Source organism: Myotis davidii, unplaced genomic scaffold (genome assembly GCF_000327345.1).
Source record: "Myotis davidii unplaced genomic scaffold, ASM32734v1 scaffold268, whole genome shotgun sequence".
Classification (NCBI taxonomy): Eukaryota; Metazoa; Chordata; class Mammalia; order Chiroptera; family Vespertilionidae; genus Myotis; species Myotis davidii.
Genome location: NW_006383015.1, coordinates 6,361,620 through 6,376,170, shown reverse-complemented (window position 1 = coordinate 6,376,170; position 14,551 = coordinate 6,361,620). Strand labels below are relative to the sequence as shown.

General features: G+C 37.3%; 1 protein-coding gene across 14 annotated transcripts in view; it reads left to right on the top strand.

The window, feature by feature from the left end:
* Positions 1 to 14,551, top strand: part of MAP2 (microtubule associated protein 2) — a 58,839-nt gene that overhangs the window by 25,957 nt on the left and 18,331 nt on the right. For 3 of the 14 annotated variants that reach the window (XM_015558114.1, XM_015558113.1, XM_015558109.1), the window contains exons 4-8: positions 1,894 to 2,109; positions 3,811 to 7,536; positions 7,735 to 7,941; positions 8,113 to 8,247; positions 11,061 to 11,122. In XM_015558114.1, the coding sequence (XP_015413600.1) occupies positions 1,894 to 2,109; positions 3,811 to 7,536; positions 7,735 to 7,941; positions 8,113 to 8,247; positions 11,061 to 11,122 (4,346 nt within the window). The remainder of the gene's footprint in view (positions 1 to 1,893; positions 2,110 to 3,810; positions 7,537 to 7,734; positions 7,942 to 8,112; positions 8,248 to 11,060; positions 11,123 to 14,551) is intronic. The other 11 variants (XM_006778954.2, XM_006778952.2, XM_006778953.2 and 8 more) reach the window with 6 other exon arrangements.

The following is a 14,551-nucleotide window of genomic DNA, read 5'->3' as shown; positions in this document are numbered from 1 at the left end:
GCTTTCCCTTTTGCCTCCCTGCATTGTGCCTACATATGCAAATTAACCTCCATCTTTGTTGTCAGTTAACTGCCATCTGAGTTGGCAGTTAATTTGCATATCGCCCTGATTAGCCAATGAAAAGGGTAGCGTCGTACGCCAATTACCATTTTTCTCTTTTATTAGTATAGATGGGACAGTACTTAATGGGAGGTTTAATAGTTCCAAGGCAGTGGGGATAAGCTCACCGACTATGTTCCTGATAATAAACTTCTTCCAAGAGAAAGAAACAAAAAGCACCAATGACTCAGACATTCTGATGGAGAACTACAACCTCTACTCAGTGAAATTAAGTTCTTCTAATAGTGTAAATTAAGACAATTAAGAAAAATATGTGAATTTTTGAGCGGAAAACAAACATGATTTATACAAAATCATAAAATGGAAGGCTAAAAACTAACACGGATTTGGAAAACGTAAATTAACTTGATTAGGCTGTATTTGGTAAGGTGACATTAGCAGCTATATTAAAAGTCTTTTAGCTGTAATTAAAATCTCTAATTCTAACGCATTATAAAATTGCCTTAGTAAATTAGAGTCTGAATTTTTAAATGTTACTCCCATAGCTAAATTATGAAAATGGAAGTGTCTGTGTGCTAAATGTGAGGAATAGATGAAGTAGTTCTTCTCTCCTGCCCCCAACTCCAAGCGTTTTAATATTTCTCAAAAAAGAAAACTCCTTTTCTATCTATGTCTTTCTCACAGGTCCATTTAAACAATGTATAATTGTTTCAGAGGAACTTTTAATAAGAATTTTTTATTAGCAAACTATAAAACAGCTTGTATATATTTCCTCTAATTTCTTAAGTGGTAAAATCAGATTTATTTTACTGCCATTTGAAGCACAATAACTCATTCCCTTCATAAGTTTGTTTTTATATTTTAATTGTTAACATTTTGCATGTGATACACACCTTTTGGGGAGATATTTTGGCAGTTGGGTTTCCACTCAGTTATCTTTCCTTGGTGGCTTTGAATTGCAGAAATAACTTTATAGATGACAAGCACATTGTCTTTCCTATTCAGTGTCAAGGGGAACTATGCATGAACCACATTACGGAACTTTTCAGGTTTAGTGTTATGAAACCAGTTGTGTCCCAGAGGCAGACTTTTCTTAATAGGTTGAACTTGTCCCTGAGCCTTGTTTTTCAAAATATTTTACTTACTGTTTTAAAGTTTTTATATTCTCTAATATCATATGATGTAGTGAAGGTAAAATAATTTGAATTAGGCAGTCTTTCACCATTGAAAAACTATTAAATACATTATATTTTAAATAGTTTTGGTGGACTTCATGATAAAGCTGTAAAGGTAATTGATTGGATCTTATTTTGAGACCAAAGCTTTTTTTATTCCCAGAGTTCTTTAGCAAAGTTTGCATGTTTTAAATAAAGTAATCAGAAATTCATATGTAGGGACTTCTTGCATTGGAGAAAACAGCACATGTCTAACGAGTGTAAAGTGTTTTTTTATTTTTATTTTTCAGTACATCAGTGCATCTATCTTTTCACAACCATCTGTTATCTGGTAGCACCATCTCTTCCTTCCAGCAAGCTTCTCACATGTGTGCAACTCACTGTCATTTCCACTAAGTGGTAATAGAGCAATAAAACCATTTCAGCTCTCAAATTTTAAGATAAATAGCCTTTTAACGAGACTTTAAAAGGCATCCTTATTAGCAGATTATACCTAAGTTTTCCAAGCACTAATTAGTATCCATTGCATTTGAATAGTAAATTGCTCATCCAAAGGGTAAAAGAAATCCTCCTGAGCTGAAAGTGTGCCTTGAATAATGTTTCTGTGTTGTGTGCATTGTTCTGTGGTCATGATGTCAACATCTTTTTCATCCCTAAGAAGAAGAAACGCTCGCCACTCTTCCTGGGAAAGAGGGTGGGGCTGCCAAGGTCTCAGACCAACCCAAGGGCCTCAGTGAGGGCCAAGTGGACTCTAGTCTGGAGACCCATGTAGTTCCGGAAGAGAGTGCCCCAGCAGGGGCCCCGCAGGAGAAAAGTATAAAAGAGGTCACGGAGGTGTCTCCAGAAGTAAAAACCCCTTCCTCTGCCAGGGAAGGTGTGTCTGTCTTAGGATTTGCATGTGTCTTGTTGCAAATGATCTCTCCAGCAGCTTACCAACCTGATGCCTTTCCAATGCTATTCCATTGCCGAGTCTTCTCACGATCCCCAAACCCATGACCTAGGCTTGCCGAGCGGGGGGTGCGGCCTGCGCAGGTGCCCTGGGGCAGCTTGGTTGTCCACTGCTGCCGCTGATTCCTCGTTTGACTTTGCCATGATACAATACGCTTTGCAGCCAGGCTGATGACGCTGTGTGAGCTTTTTGTCCCTCCGCCCCCTCTCATCTCAAATGTTTGCCAGTCACATTGCTAATACATGTATATTTTTATTTGTTTATTTTGGAGACAGCAATTCATATGCTTTTGTTTCAAGTCGCAGAGTTGAACTTTTCGCACATAGAGGCTTAAATGATAGAATCATTTTTGTTTGCAACCGCAATAGGCTCTATTTTTTTATGCTTCCGTGAGGACTGGTTTGGTTCCCTTAAAAGCTCCTGCTGATGCTTCTCATATCATTTCCTTTCCATGGCAGCCAACCCCTTTGGTCATCCCCATATCTCTTGAGTTTTCATTCATCTAATATTTATTAGAAGTTCATAAACTATTTTTTTTCTATTGTTACAACAGGACACACAAGTATATAAGGTAATGATGATCCATACACTTGCTCTTCGAGAGATGACTGGATTTTATTATTTTCCCCCCAGATATTTTCCAGATAAATACATTTGGCCCTAGTGACCACAGTGAAGTACCTTTAACCTTAAAACACAAGTGAGGCTCTGAAGCCTTCTTGATTGGTGAACAAGTTTAAAAAAAAGAGTCATTTAATTCCTGTGGAGCATCTCAAAGGCAATACTGGTGGATGCTTCCAGTTGACCAAGGAGTGAAAGATATTGTATAGTTGACACTCTTTAAAATTTTGTTACTCATATGACTTCCCAGTACTAACATTATAATTCAGATTTTCTTATATTTATCATAAAGACTAAGTACTATTTATTAAGAATTTTGAATCCATGATAGAAATTGACTTGTCAATTCTTAGGCCATATCATATAAAGTCAATATCAAATATTTATTAATATTCCTGAAATTTAATATTAATGAATTTTAAAAAGTTATTTAAGTAATTGTTCAATACCCCCAAATTTTGTTGATTAAGATAATTGAAGCCATGAACTTTTATTATAAATTAATTGACCTCTGCCCATGGCCTACCAATTTACTTTTAAATGAGAAAATAATAAGTTCAGTAGAAATCAGTCCTTTTCCATATTTAGCACTATATAAACATGTAAGCATATATGTATATATGAGTTTTGTACCCTAATATTAACTACATATTAAGTATTCCTTAATTCACAATTTTTATCTGAAGAAGGAATATAAATTTTTTCTACTACACTTCATATCACATACTGTTAGAAGAGACTGAACAAAGGAAAAAAGAATATTCAAAATATACTCTATTACAATTTCTGTATGCATTAATTCACAATGAGAGCTCATTTTAGCAATAGTACAAATATATCTCAATCCTGACATTTTCATATTGATTTTTACTTGGGTAGCATGTGTGCATGTTCCATAGTTTTTCTTTTTCCCCTGCCATTCATTTGTCATTTCAAAATATAATTTTAAGCTTACTGCCTGAAAGCACTTGCCTATTTTTTTAAAAATCAACCCAATTACTTCAGGTTTACTTACAGCCTCGAAGATGGAGTTCCATGATCAACAGGAATTGACTGCCTCTTTACCTGAGCCATTAGACAAGAAAGAAAAGGAGTTAGAGAATCAAAGTAAGCCTGGTGAAGATCTTAAACATGCTGCCTTAGTTTCTCAGCCCGAGACAACTGAAATGTCCTCAGATAAAAAGGACAGACAAGGCCCAGAAGAAGGAAGAGTGCCTCTCACTCTGTTTGGGCACACTCTTGGTGCCGGCCTAGAAGACTCAAAACAGAAGGCAGAACCAAGCCTAGTGGTACCTGGTATTGACCTCCCTCCAGAAACCCCAGTTCCAAAAGAACAAAAGGACTGGTTCATCGAATTGCCAATGGAAACAAAAAAGGATGAGTGGGGTTTAGTTGCTCCGATATCTCCTGGCCCTCTCACACCCATGAGGAAAAGTGATGTATTTGAGGATATCCCAAAATGGGAAGGGAAACAATTTGATTCTCCCATGCCGAGTCCTTTTCACAGTGGAAGTTTCACTCTCCCTTCAGATGTTATGAAGAATGAAATCGTTGAAGAAGCATCATCTTTTGCTCCTGCCCTATTACAGTCAGATGGCAAAAAATCTCTGGAAGAAACCAGTGGCCAAGTAACTGCCAAAGACACTTCTAAAGGTGAAGAGCCCCATAAGGATAAACCTTACAAAATGGCAGAAGTACCAGCCTCAGAGGCAATTCCCTCACCCAAAGATGCCCACATTCTGGACGTAGAAGAATGTGTCCCAGAGAAAGTTTTGGAAGAAGAAAAAGGAGCAATAAAGCAAGAAAGTGTGCAGAAAAAAGAGACGCCCACCCTTAGTGGCCAGGAATCTTCACTTACTGAAAAGGAATCTCAGCTGAAGTTTGAGGAAAAGACAACCATTCCTGACAAAGAAACCATGCTGAAAGAGAGTGAACCCCCCAAACCGACAGACAAAGAAACAGGTGTAATTCAGCCCTCCGCAGAGCATACTTTCTCCAAAGAAGAACAGAAAAGCCAACAGCCGACCACAAATACATTAAAACAGGAGTCTTTCCCTGTGAGTTTGGAGCAAGCAGTTACAAGTTCAGCCATGGCCTCTAAAGCACTGGAGAAGGAACCAGCTGTACTAAGTGAGAAGAATGCTATCGAGGATCTGTTTGAAGAAAAGGTTGCTGACAAAGGTAATAGAGTTGAAGGAGTTGGGGCTGCAACATTAGCTGAGCTTGACATGCCATTTTATGAAGATAAGTCGGGAATGTCCAAGTACTTTGAAACATCTGCCTTGAAAGAAGAAGTGACCAAAAGCTTCCAGCCAGGAAGTGATTACTATGAACTGAGTGACACAAGAGAAAGTGCCCAAGAGCCTTTTGATACCGTATCTCCCATGCATCAACATGGTGACAAGGGACTTCAGGCAGGTAAAGAGTCCCAGCCCGGTGCTCCAGCACAAGAAGCAGGGTATAGCACTCTTGCAAAGAGTTATCCACCTGATTTACCTGAAGAGCCCAGTTCTCCTCAAGAAAGAATGTTTACTATTGATCCAAAAGTATATGGGGAGAAAAGGGATCTCCATAGTAAGAATAAGGATGATTTGACACTAAGCAGGAGTTTAGGACTCGGTGGTAGGTCTGCAATAGAACAAAGAAGCATGTCAATCAATTTGCCCATGTCTTGCCTGGATTCCATAGCCCTTGGGTTTAACTTTAGTCGGGGGCACGATCTTTCTCCTCTGGCTTCTGATATTCTAACCAACACCAGTGGAAGTATGGACGAAGGGGATGATTACCTTCCAGCCACTACCCCAGCAGTGGAGAAGGCCCCTTGCTTCCCCATAGAAAGCAAAGAGGAAGAAGAACAGATGGAGGAAGAAAAAGCTGCCAGAGAGGGAAACACTCAAGTCGAGACAGTGTGTGAATCGCCATTCCTAGCCCAAGATTATTACAAAAATGGTACTGTCATGGCCCCTGACCTGCCTGAAATGCTAGATCTGGCAGGCACAAGATCAAGACTAGCTTCTGTGAGTGCAGACACTGAGGTTGGCAGGAGGAAATCAGTCCCATCAGGGAATGTCATTGAGGAGAATCGCACTGGCTTGCCCCCTGTCACCGATGAAAATCACGTCATTGTTAAAACGGACAGTCAGCTTGAAGACATGGGCTACTGTGTGTTCAATAAATACACGGTCCCACTCCCATCACCTGTTCAAGACAGCGAGAATTTATCAGGAGAGAGTGGTTCCTTTTACGAAGGCACTGATGATAAAGTACGAAGAGATTTGGCCACGGACCTTTCACTGGTTGAAGTAAAATTGGCAGCTGCCGGCAGAGTCAGAGATGAGTACAGTGCTGAGAAAGAATCATCCCCACTATCAGGACTGAGTAGGGAGTTTGATCAGGAGAGGAAAGCAAATGATAAGCTGGACACTGTACTAGAAAAGAGTGAAGAACATACTGATTCAAAAGAACATGCCCGGGAATCCGAAGAGGCTGGTGACAAAGTTGAAACATTTGGATTAGGAATAACCTACGAGCATGCTTTGGCCAAAGAACTGACAGTATCAAAAGATGCATCCCCTGCCATGGCCGAGAAAGGTCTCAGCTCCGTGCCAGAGGTAGCTGAAGCAGAACAATCCAAAAAAGCTGCATCAGAACTGGATTTTGTTGCAAAGAAAGCTGAGCAGGGTCACTTAGATGTTAAAATCAGTGAGTTTGGACAGATGGCCTCAGGGCTAAACATAGATGCTGCAAAGTCAACAGAGCCTAAATTCGAGGCTACCCACGACCTCACTCTCTTATCCGGAACGCCTCAGGAGGCAGGTATGTTTATGGGTGTTGAGTCAGGCCACATGAGAGAAGGCTCCAAAGTCAGTGAGACAGAAGTCAAGGAGAAGGTGGCCAAGCCTGACTTGGTTCACCAGGAGGCTGTGGACAAAGAAGAGTCCTACGAGTCCAGTGGTGAACACGAAAGCCTGACCATGGAGTCCTTGAAGCCCGAGGAGGGCAAGAAGGAAACCTCCCCGGAATCTTCTCTAATTCAAGACGAGATTGCCATCAAATTGTCTGTGGACGTCCCTTGTGCACCTGCCGTTTCAGAGGCCGAGTTAGCCGAGGATGAGAGAGCGGATGTCCAGTTGGAATCTATTCAGCCACCCAGAGAAGAAAGCAAAGAGACCCCAGGCATCTCCATCACACCCTCTGATGTTACAGAGCCGCTGCTTGAAGCTGTCGGGGCTGAACCAGCAGAAGCTCAAAAGGAGGAAGAAGAGATAGAAGCGCGGGGAGAATATGATAAACTGCTTTTTCGCTCAGACACCCTTCAGATTACTGACCTGGGTGTCCCGAGTGTCAGGGAGGACTTGGTGGAGACCTGCCCAGGTGAACACAAAGGAGTGATCGAGTCTGTTGTGACCATTGAGGATGACTTCATCACTGTAGTGCAGACCACAACTGATGAAGGCGAGTCCGGTTCCCACAGCGTGCGTTTTGCAGCCCTGGAGCAGCCAGAGGTGGAGAGGAGACCATCCCCTCATGCCGAGGAAGAGCTTGAAGTAGAAGAGGCAGCGGAAGCCCAGGCAGAACCCAAGGATGGCGCCCCCAAGGCTCCGGCTTCCCCTGAGAAAGAAGTGGCTGGGCTTTCAGAATACAAGACGGAAACCTATGATGATTACAAAGACGAGACCACCATTGATGACTCCATCATGGATGCTGACAGCCTCTGGGTGGACACTCAAGGTGTGCTATTTTTTTTTTAATTTTCTGCTCCCAAAGAAAATCCCATAACCTAATGGATTTTTTTTTTCATTTTAAACATTTAAAAACGCCCCTTTGTCTCTTTATTTTGCATTTTGTTCACTGGATGAAGGCTTCTGTACACTTGTTACTAATGTTCTTCTTGTTGTTCTTGTTGTCATGATTTGCTTTGATTCGCAGATGATGATAGGAGCATCATGACAGAACAGTTAGAAACTATTCCTAAAGAGGAGAAAGCTGAAAAGGAAGCTCGGAGACCATCTCTCGAGAAACATAGAAAAGAAAAGCCTTTTAAAACCGGGAGAGGCAGAATTTCCACTCCTGAAAGAAAAGTAGCTAAAAAGGAACCTAGCACAGTCTCCAGAGATGAAGTGAGAAGGAAAAAAGGTTCATTTAACAATCACTTCTTTAAAAATGTTTGTGAAGTAATTTGTTATTACTCTTTTTATAGAAGAAACTTCTAACAGTGGTAACTATGTAATGAACTTTTGTTCGGTTTTGCTCAAAGTGTTTATTTTCTCCTGATGGTGTGCTTTTTTTGTGTTTTCTTATTCATAGCAGTGTATAAGAAGGCTGAACTTGCTAAAAAAACAGAAGTTCAGGCCCACTCTCCCTCCAGGAAATTCATTTTAAAACCTGCTATCAAATATACTAGACCAACTCATCTCTCCTGTGTTAAGCGGAAAACGACAGGTGACTGTTCAATTCTGCAATGTGGCTGGCAAACATAGACATGTTTTGTTTCGTTTTTGTTTTTTAAATTTCATTACCGTAGCAGCTTCTTCATTTTATTTTTCTTCCAAAAATATCTCAGTAGTCGTGAACGATTTCAGCTATTACGTGTCTTGTATCATTATTCTTTTTTTTTTTCCCTCCTGCAGAAGAGGTCATGACCATCTGTTTCTTTGTCATGCTCAGACTTAACAGTGATTGTATCTTGGCATTGTGCTCTAGTGTCACGTTCTGGGGAGTCCTATTTTCATTCTGTGTGTTTGGTTAGACGATGGCGATGAATAGAACCGTGGTATGCATTCTCATTATTTTGCTTATTTATCTCCCTCATGCTTAAACCCATACGTATTTGTCCTATTTTCTAAATTGTTACTGCCAAATCTGTTACTGATGTTGATGAACTTACTAAAAACCACCAAGAATGCCTAGTGATTTAGAGACTGAAAATGAAAAGCAAACCTGAGTTAAAATAGGGGTCGCAAAATTACTTTGCTTTGGATGAAAGAGGGGGAAGGAAAAGAAAATGAAATTATCTGGTAATCTCAGATTTTATTTCTCAGATTCTCAAATGTAAAGGTTTTTCAATCTACTGTATGTATCTCTCAGCTGACATTTCACCATCGGCTTTTCTTAAATGTGTTGGGTCCTATATAATTCAGTGTTCAGTAATCAAAGATGAAACTCTCTTTCCCCACAGCATTTCTTAGAGTTTAGGTGTATTTCTATTTTACTGACTTCTTATTTTTTTCTTCTTCAAATATACTTTTTTTTACTGTTGAAAAAGTGATGGAATGAAGGAGCACAGCATGTTACAAATCATGCCATAAAATATCTATAATGCAAACTCCATTCCTAAATTATAGTATTAAGTATTTATTTAAATGTATAATTATACTATGATAATCTTAATTTATGATATATTTCATTTTAGCATTTGTTAAGTGGCATACTTGCAGTCTACAAAATTAGGTATCAGATTGCTAAATCAGGAAGGAATATTTTGCTTTCCATTATACATTAGAAGTGCCTTTTTATAAACATTCAGATAGATTTAAATGTTAAGAGCAGCATTAACCTTTATAAAAAAAATCCAGGTTATTGATGGTTTTGTGGTAGCTGCTAATAATCTAAAGTATTTTGTATTTGTGTCCTTCATATCAGAATCGTTTAATGTGCTTTTCTTCAAGAACTAGTCTCAAAGGTGGTATTTGAAAGTGGAAGACTTATAATTCTGCACAAACACTGATAATAAAGATTCAGGATGAGAATCTATTTAATAGTTAGGAATTGACATGCCATCTGTAAATCTTATATCCACATATTGGATCATTTTTCATTAAACCTTCAATTTTTCTTCTAATTAGCCAGATACTTGGGCAGGCAGCAACTCTTGGTTTGGGCATAAAAATTCTATATTCTACCTGAAAGGATGAAAGAATATATCAGGATTGTGGAATTTCAGAGGAAATGTCAAATGGTGTGGTGAAGTACCTACATGTCATTTCTATTCAAGATCTGTGTACTAATTAGGATCTTCCTTAGTCTATTCAGAGGTTAATACTCAAGCAGAAAGCATACAGCAAACAGGGTGACATTGGCTTGTAGCAAACTCAATGTACAGAAATTCGAAAAAAATAGAAATAGTAAGGATACATCATTTCTACAGCTTCTTCCTAAAATATATATATATATATATCAGTTCCAGAATCTGTGAATAATCTTACTAGCCAATCCTAAATAGCATGTAGCATATTGTAGACAGTTATTATTTTTGTGTTAGCGCTGCAGATGGCATAAGAAACTTTCTGAAACTCGTTGGAAATGCTTATAAGGATAAGTATTCCTCCGCCCCCCACTGGGGATTTCTCTTTTATGCAAGAAAATTAAGGAGGAAGTAAATACGCAAGCTTGCGTCTTTAATTTTAAGCACAACTTTTAAATGCAGATCGTTTTCCAAAACACAAAGGATTGTTTTCAGTCATGAGAGATATTTAAAGTCAAGTCAGGTAAGTCATGGACAGAAAATATGCTGGAGAGAATGGAGTTTCAAATTGACACCAGAAGTATAAACGAGTAGCAAGAAAAACAGCAGTAACAGATGTGGTAATGACTTCATCAGTAAGTTCATGTGTAGGGCATGTGCTGTATTACCGAAGTCGAAGCTCTCTCATGTTTACTCTTTGACAACCTCTTTTTCTTCCCTTCTCTGCTCATGTGATATGTTTCACATCGATCAAGTGTGTCATTTGTATTGTGAGATGAAAGGGTGCAGAGGGAAAGGGGTTGGCTGGACCAAGAGAGTTTGGAATATGAAAGGCAGAAGTACCTGTAGGTATGCCAATGGCTACAAAAAGAGGGTTTGGGAATCGTCATGAGCTCTCCTTTTTTATATCATGCCACCTGGAGAAACCAGCCAGTCCCCTTTTCCTTAAATTCCATAGCCTTCAGATTGCTATTCTGTGACTCCCGTTCTAAAGGATCTATCCTCATGTAGTCGTAATTTAAAGATAACATTGGCAACCAGTAGAAAATTATTTGGTGTGCTTACCTGTGCGTTGGTAAACCCTGGGCTATATTAATGAGCACACTGTATAGTGGAGTGTTGTTATTATTCAGGTTTCTTTAGGTTACTGAATTTGAGTCTCAAAATAAGCAAAATTTTGCTTTGCATTAGGCCATTGACACAACTGAATATCCACAGTGTATTGAGAAAAGCATGTGTGTGGTGGTCAGCCATTAAGTTTGGGGTTATCTGTGTCTTCTCTCTCCCACAGCAGCCGGTGGTGAATCCTATCAGGTTCCCAGTGTGTTTAAACACGCAAAGGACAAAGTCTCTGTGAGTAAAATAACTTTTTCCCTGTTCTCCACTTGAAGCTCCTCTTGGTATTAGTGGCAGTGTTTTACTAACTTTAAATGTCATTTAGACTTTAGCTGTTTACTCTTAGCTGTCATTGTAAATCAGAATGATTCTGGGTGGCATTCGGGCATGTCTTAATGTCTTCTGGGATGACTTGTCGTTGGTGAAGGCTGCTCTTTATTAGGAAGACAAAACATATGAAACAGCACAATGATCTGGTAAAAAGGAGGGAGCCCAATTATTTATTTTTTATAGATTCAAGATAAACCATTATAATCAACACAAAATTAAATTTTATAATACATATTTATTATGTCTACCAAATAAGAATCTGAGCAAATTAAGCATGTAGATGAACAAAAGTTAGTAAAAATATATTAACCCCTTTATCTAAAGACAACTACAGTTACCATTTTGATGTAAAATCTTTGTTTTTTTCTACACATTTGTAGGTTTAATAACAAAAGCACAGTGTATCAGTTGTTTAATTAAACAGAATTCCATGTCACTGAACATTCTTATATATTATCTTAATGACTATATCACATTACATTTTATTTATTCATAGTATAAACTTAATCAACTCCCTACTATTCAAACTATATTTTTGTTAATTTTTAGCAATATTACTATGCAGAAATCATTTTTTGCTCAATCCTATAAATGCATCCCTGTGCATTCCCTGTGGTGAAATTATTGTTTCAAGAAGAAGGTCCATATATAAAGTTTTTGATGGAGATTATCAGAGTGTCCTCCATTAAGATTCTACTGACTTTTGTGTCCAGCTGTATATAAAAGTGCCCATGTTCACCATGGTTACTAGTTATTCCTATACTTTTTCTATATTTCTCAAGTTATGAAGATGAAATATCTTATTGTTCTAATTTGGTTGTATTGATGATATTTAACTTCTTTATATGTTTAAAAAATCTTTTTTAGTTTTTATTTTATGAACTTTATTTTTATATTATTAACCATATTTTTAAAACTTTCAAAAGACCGAAGTCAACATGACTTTTCTTATTGAAAGAAAAATTGTAAAGAGTACTAATAAAATCCTAAAATTACAACAGATCATTTGAATTATGTTAATTAGTAACATATCACAGTGTTCTCAGCCAACATGTATGATACATGAATCACAATTCTTTGTTTAGCTTTTTAAAAACAAGTAAGATTTTAGACTTCCACTTTTTATTTATTGTGAAAAATAGGAATTCATTTTTTAATAACAGCCAGACTTTTATATAATCCTGAACACAAGGAGCTTTATGTTGATAAAAACATAAATAGATATATATATTTATTTATTTAATTTTTATATATATGTTTATAGTCTTGAACATATGGCAAGCAATATAATCCATTTATTGCTTTGGTAAATATTAGTGTTTATTTTAAAAACACTGTGATTTTAAGATTTGCATATCTTCACTTTCTGTTTCTGATGAGCAACTAGTCAGTTGTGGTGTTTCAGAGCAGGGCTAGAACAGACCAGGTCCAATATTAACTATATTACCTTTTCTTCCTGTGTCTTCATTTCCAAAAATAATGGAAGGAGTAAAAATTCCTATATCATAAATTAACTGTAAATATTAAATATAGTAATTTTATAAAATAGTGCCTAGAACATAGTATTTAACAGTGATAGTTGCTATTATTGTTGTTGTTATTATTATTTGAAAGGTGGAAATCTTTGGCAGCAGATACGGAAAGTAAATTTGAGCTTTCCCCCTTTAGGGAAAGAATGTTCCCATGTACATTGTTTGAAAAATGTTTAGGAAATTTTCTTAAAGTGCCTTTGCCTTTAAATAATTCAACAGGAATTGACATTCGATGCTTACACGTAAGACAGAAACCATACACATCTTCTGACACAAAAATGAACCTTTTTCCTTTGTAAATACCCATCTCATTTTTCTGAGGAAAATTAGACCACCATTCTTTCCAGCTGTTTTTCATTTAACATCCCTCTTTTTCCTTCCTTGTAACCTCATTTTTTTCTGTTCCCTAAAACCCTAAGATAAACTTTTATTTTTCTCTCATATTCAATACACCTGTCAGAACAGTTATCTCCAATTTTTCAATTGACCTTTATTGTGAACCTGACCTTAAACCTTCATTTCATTTTGATTTTTTGTTTGTTCATTTTATTTTGTTTTTAGCATCAAATTAATAGTTTTCTTTTATAATTTGTGGCAATTCAGTCACTCAGTTTTCTTTCCTATATTCACACTTTTGAAATTCACTATTTTGTTGGGTAGCATCAATAAAAATTAAAAATGACTTCTGCCGACCCTGTTAACACTTCCCAGACAAGGTGCTGGCTCTGTAAAACGGGAAGTGAATTGTGCAACCAGTGACAAGCTCTGCCTGTTAAAGTGGCTACAGAAACTTGAGATAAAAAAAAAAAATCTCAGTTTCAAGTGCTATTTTTAAACAACTAAATCATATTATTTGAAGATAAAATATCCTTGGCTTTGTCGTACTTGTCTGCATATTTAATAGAGTTTCCCAAGAGACACTGGGCATGCCAGCATAGCTTACTTTCAAAACCATTGGCATCCAACCCACTTACTTAAACTTGCCCACAATCTCCCCCTGGGTTATCAACACCTACAAATTCAGTCTTGGATTTTTATGGGCAGTCTCTTCAGTGCTGACTTTCATTTTTGGAATTTGTAACACATCATACAAACTGTGGCCCATGAGTAAAAATGTTATGAATTGTATGACATAACTTAATCCCCAGTTTGCATTTTACTCATAAAATAAACTCATATATAAACTCTGCAGTTTTCTGATGAAATCAATGTATATAATCTAAAAACTAAATCATCTCAACTTAAAAATTTTTAATTACTAAATTTTAAATATACCTAATTGTTTTTGTTTTTTGTTTTTTTTTTTTTAATTTCAGAGAGGAAGGGAGAGGGAGAGAGATAGAAACATCAACGATGAGAGAGAATCATTGATTGGCTGCCTCCTGCATACAACCCTCTGGGGATCGAGCCTGCAACCCAGGCATGTGCCCTGACCGAGAATCAAACCTTGAACTCCTGGTTCATAGGTCGATGCTCAACCACTGAGCCACACCGGCCGGGCTTATACCTTGTTCTAAAGTTCTTGAAATGTGACCACAATATTAGTTATATATACATCTTAAGAGCTATGTTTATCAAAGAAACAATTCCAACAAACTCACAAGATAGTATCATCTAAGATAGTATCATGTAAGATCTATGGATTAATCAGAGACTTTATACATAGAATGCATAAATAATACTTTAATCTGTATTCTCATATGTGAGTATTCCTAAGTTTAAAAGAGGTGTTCAATGAAAATCTCTCATTCTCATATAAATATACATCTTTGTCATCATTTATAACCATTTATCATGTGTTCTT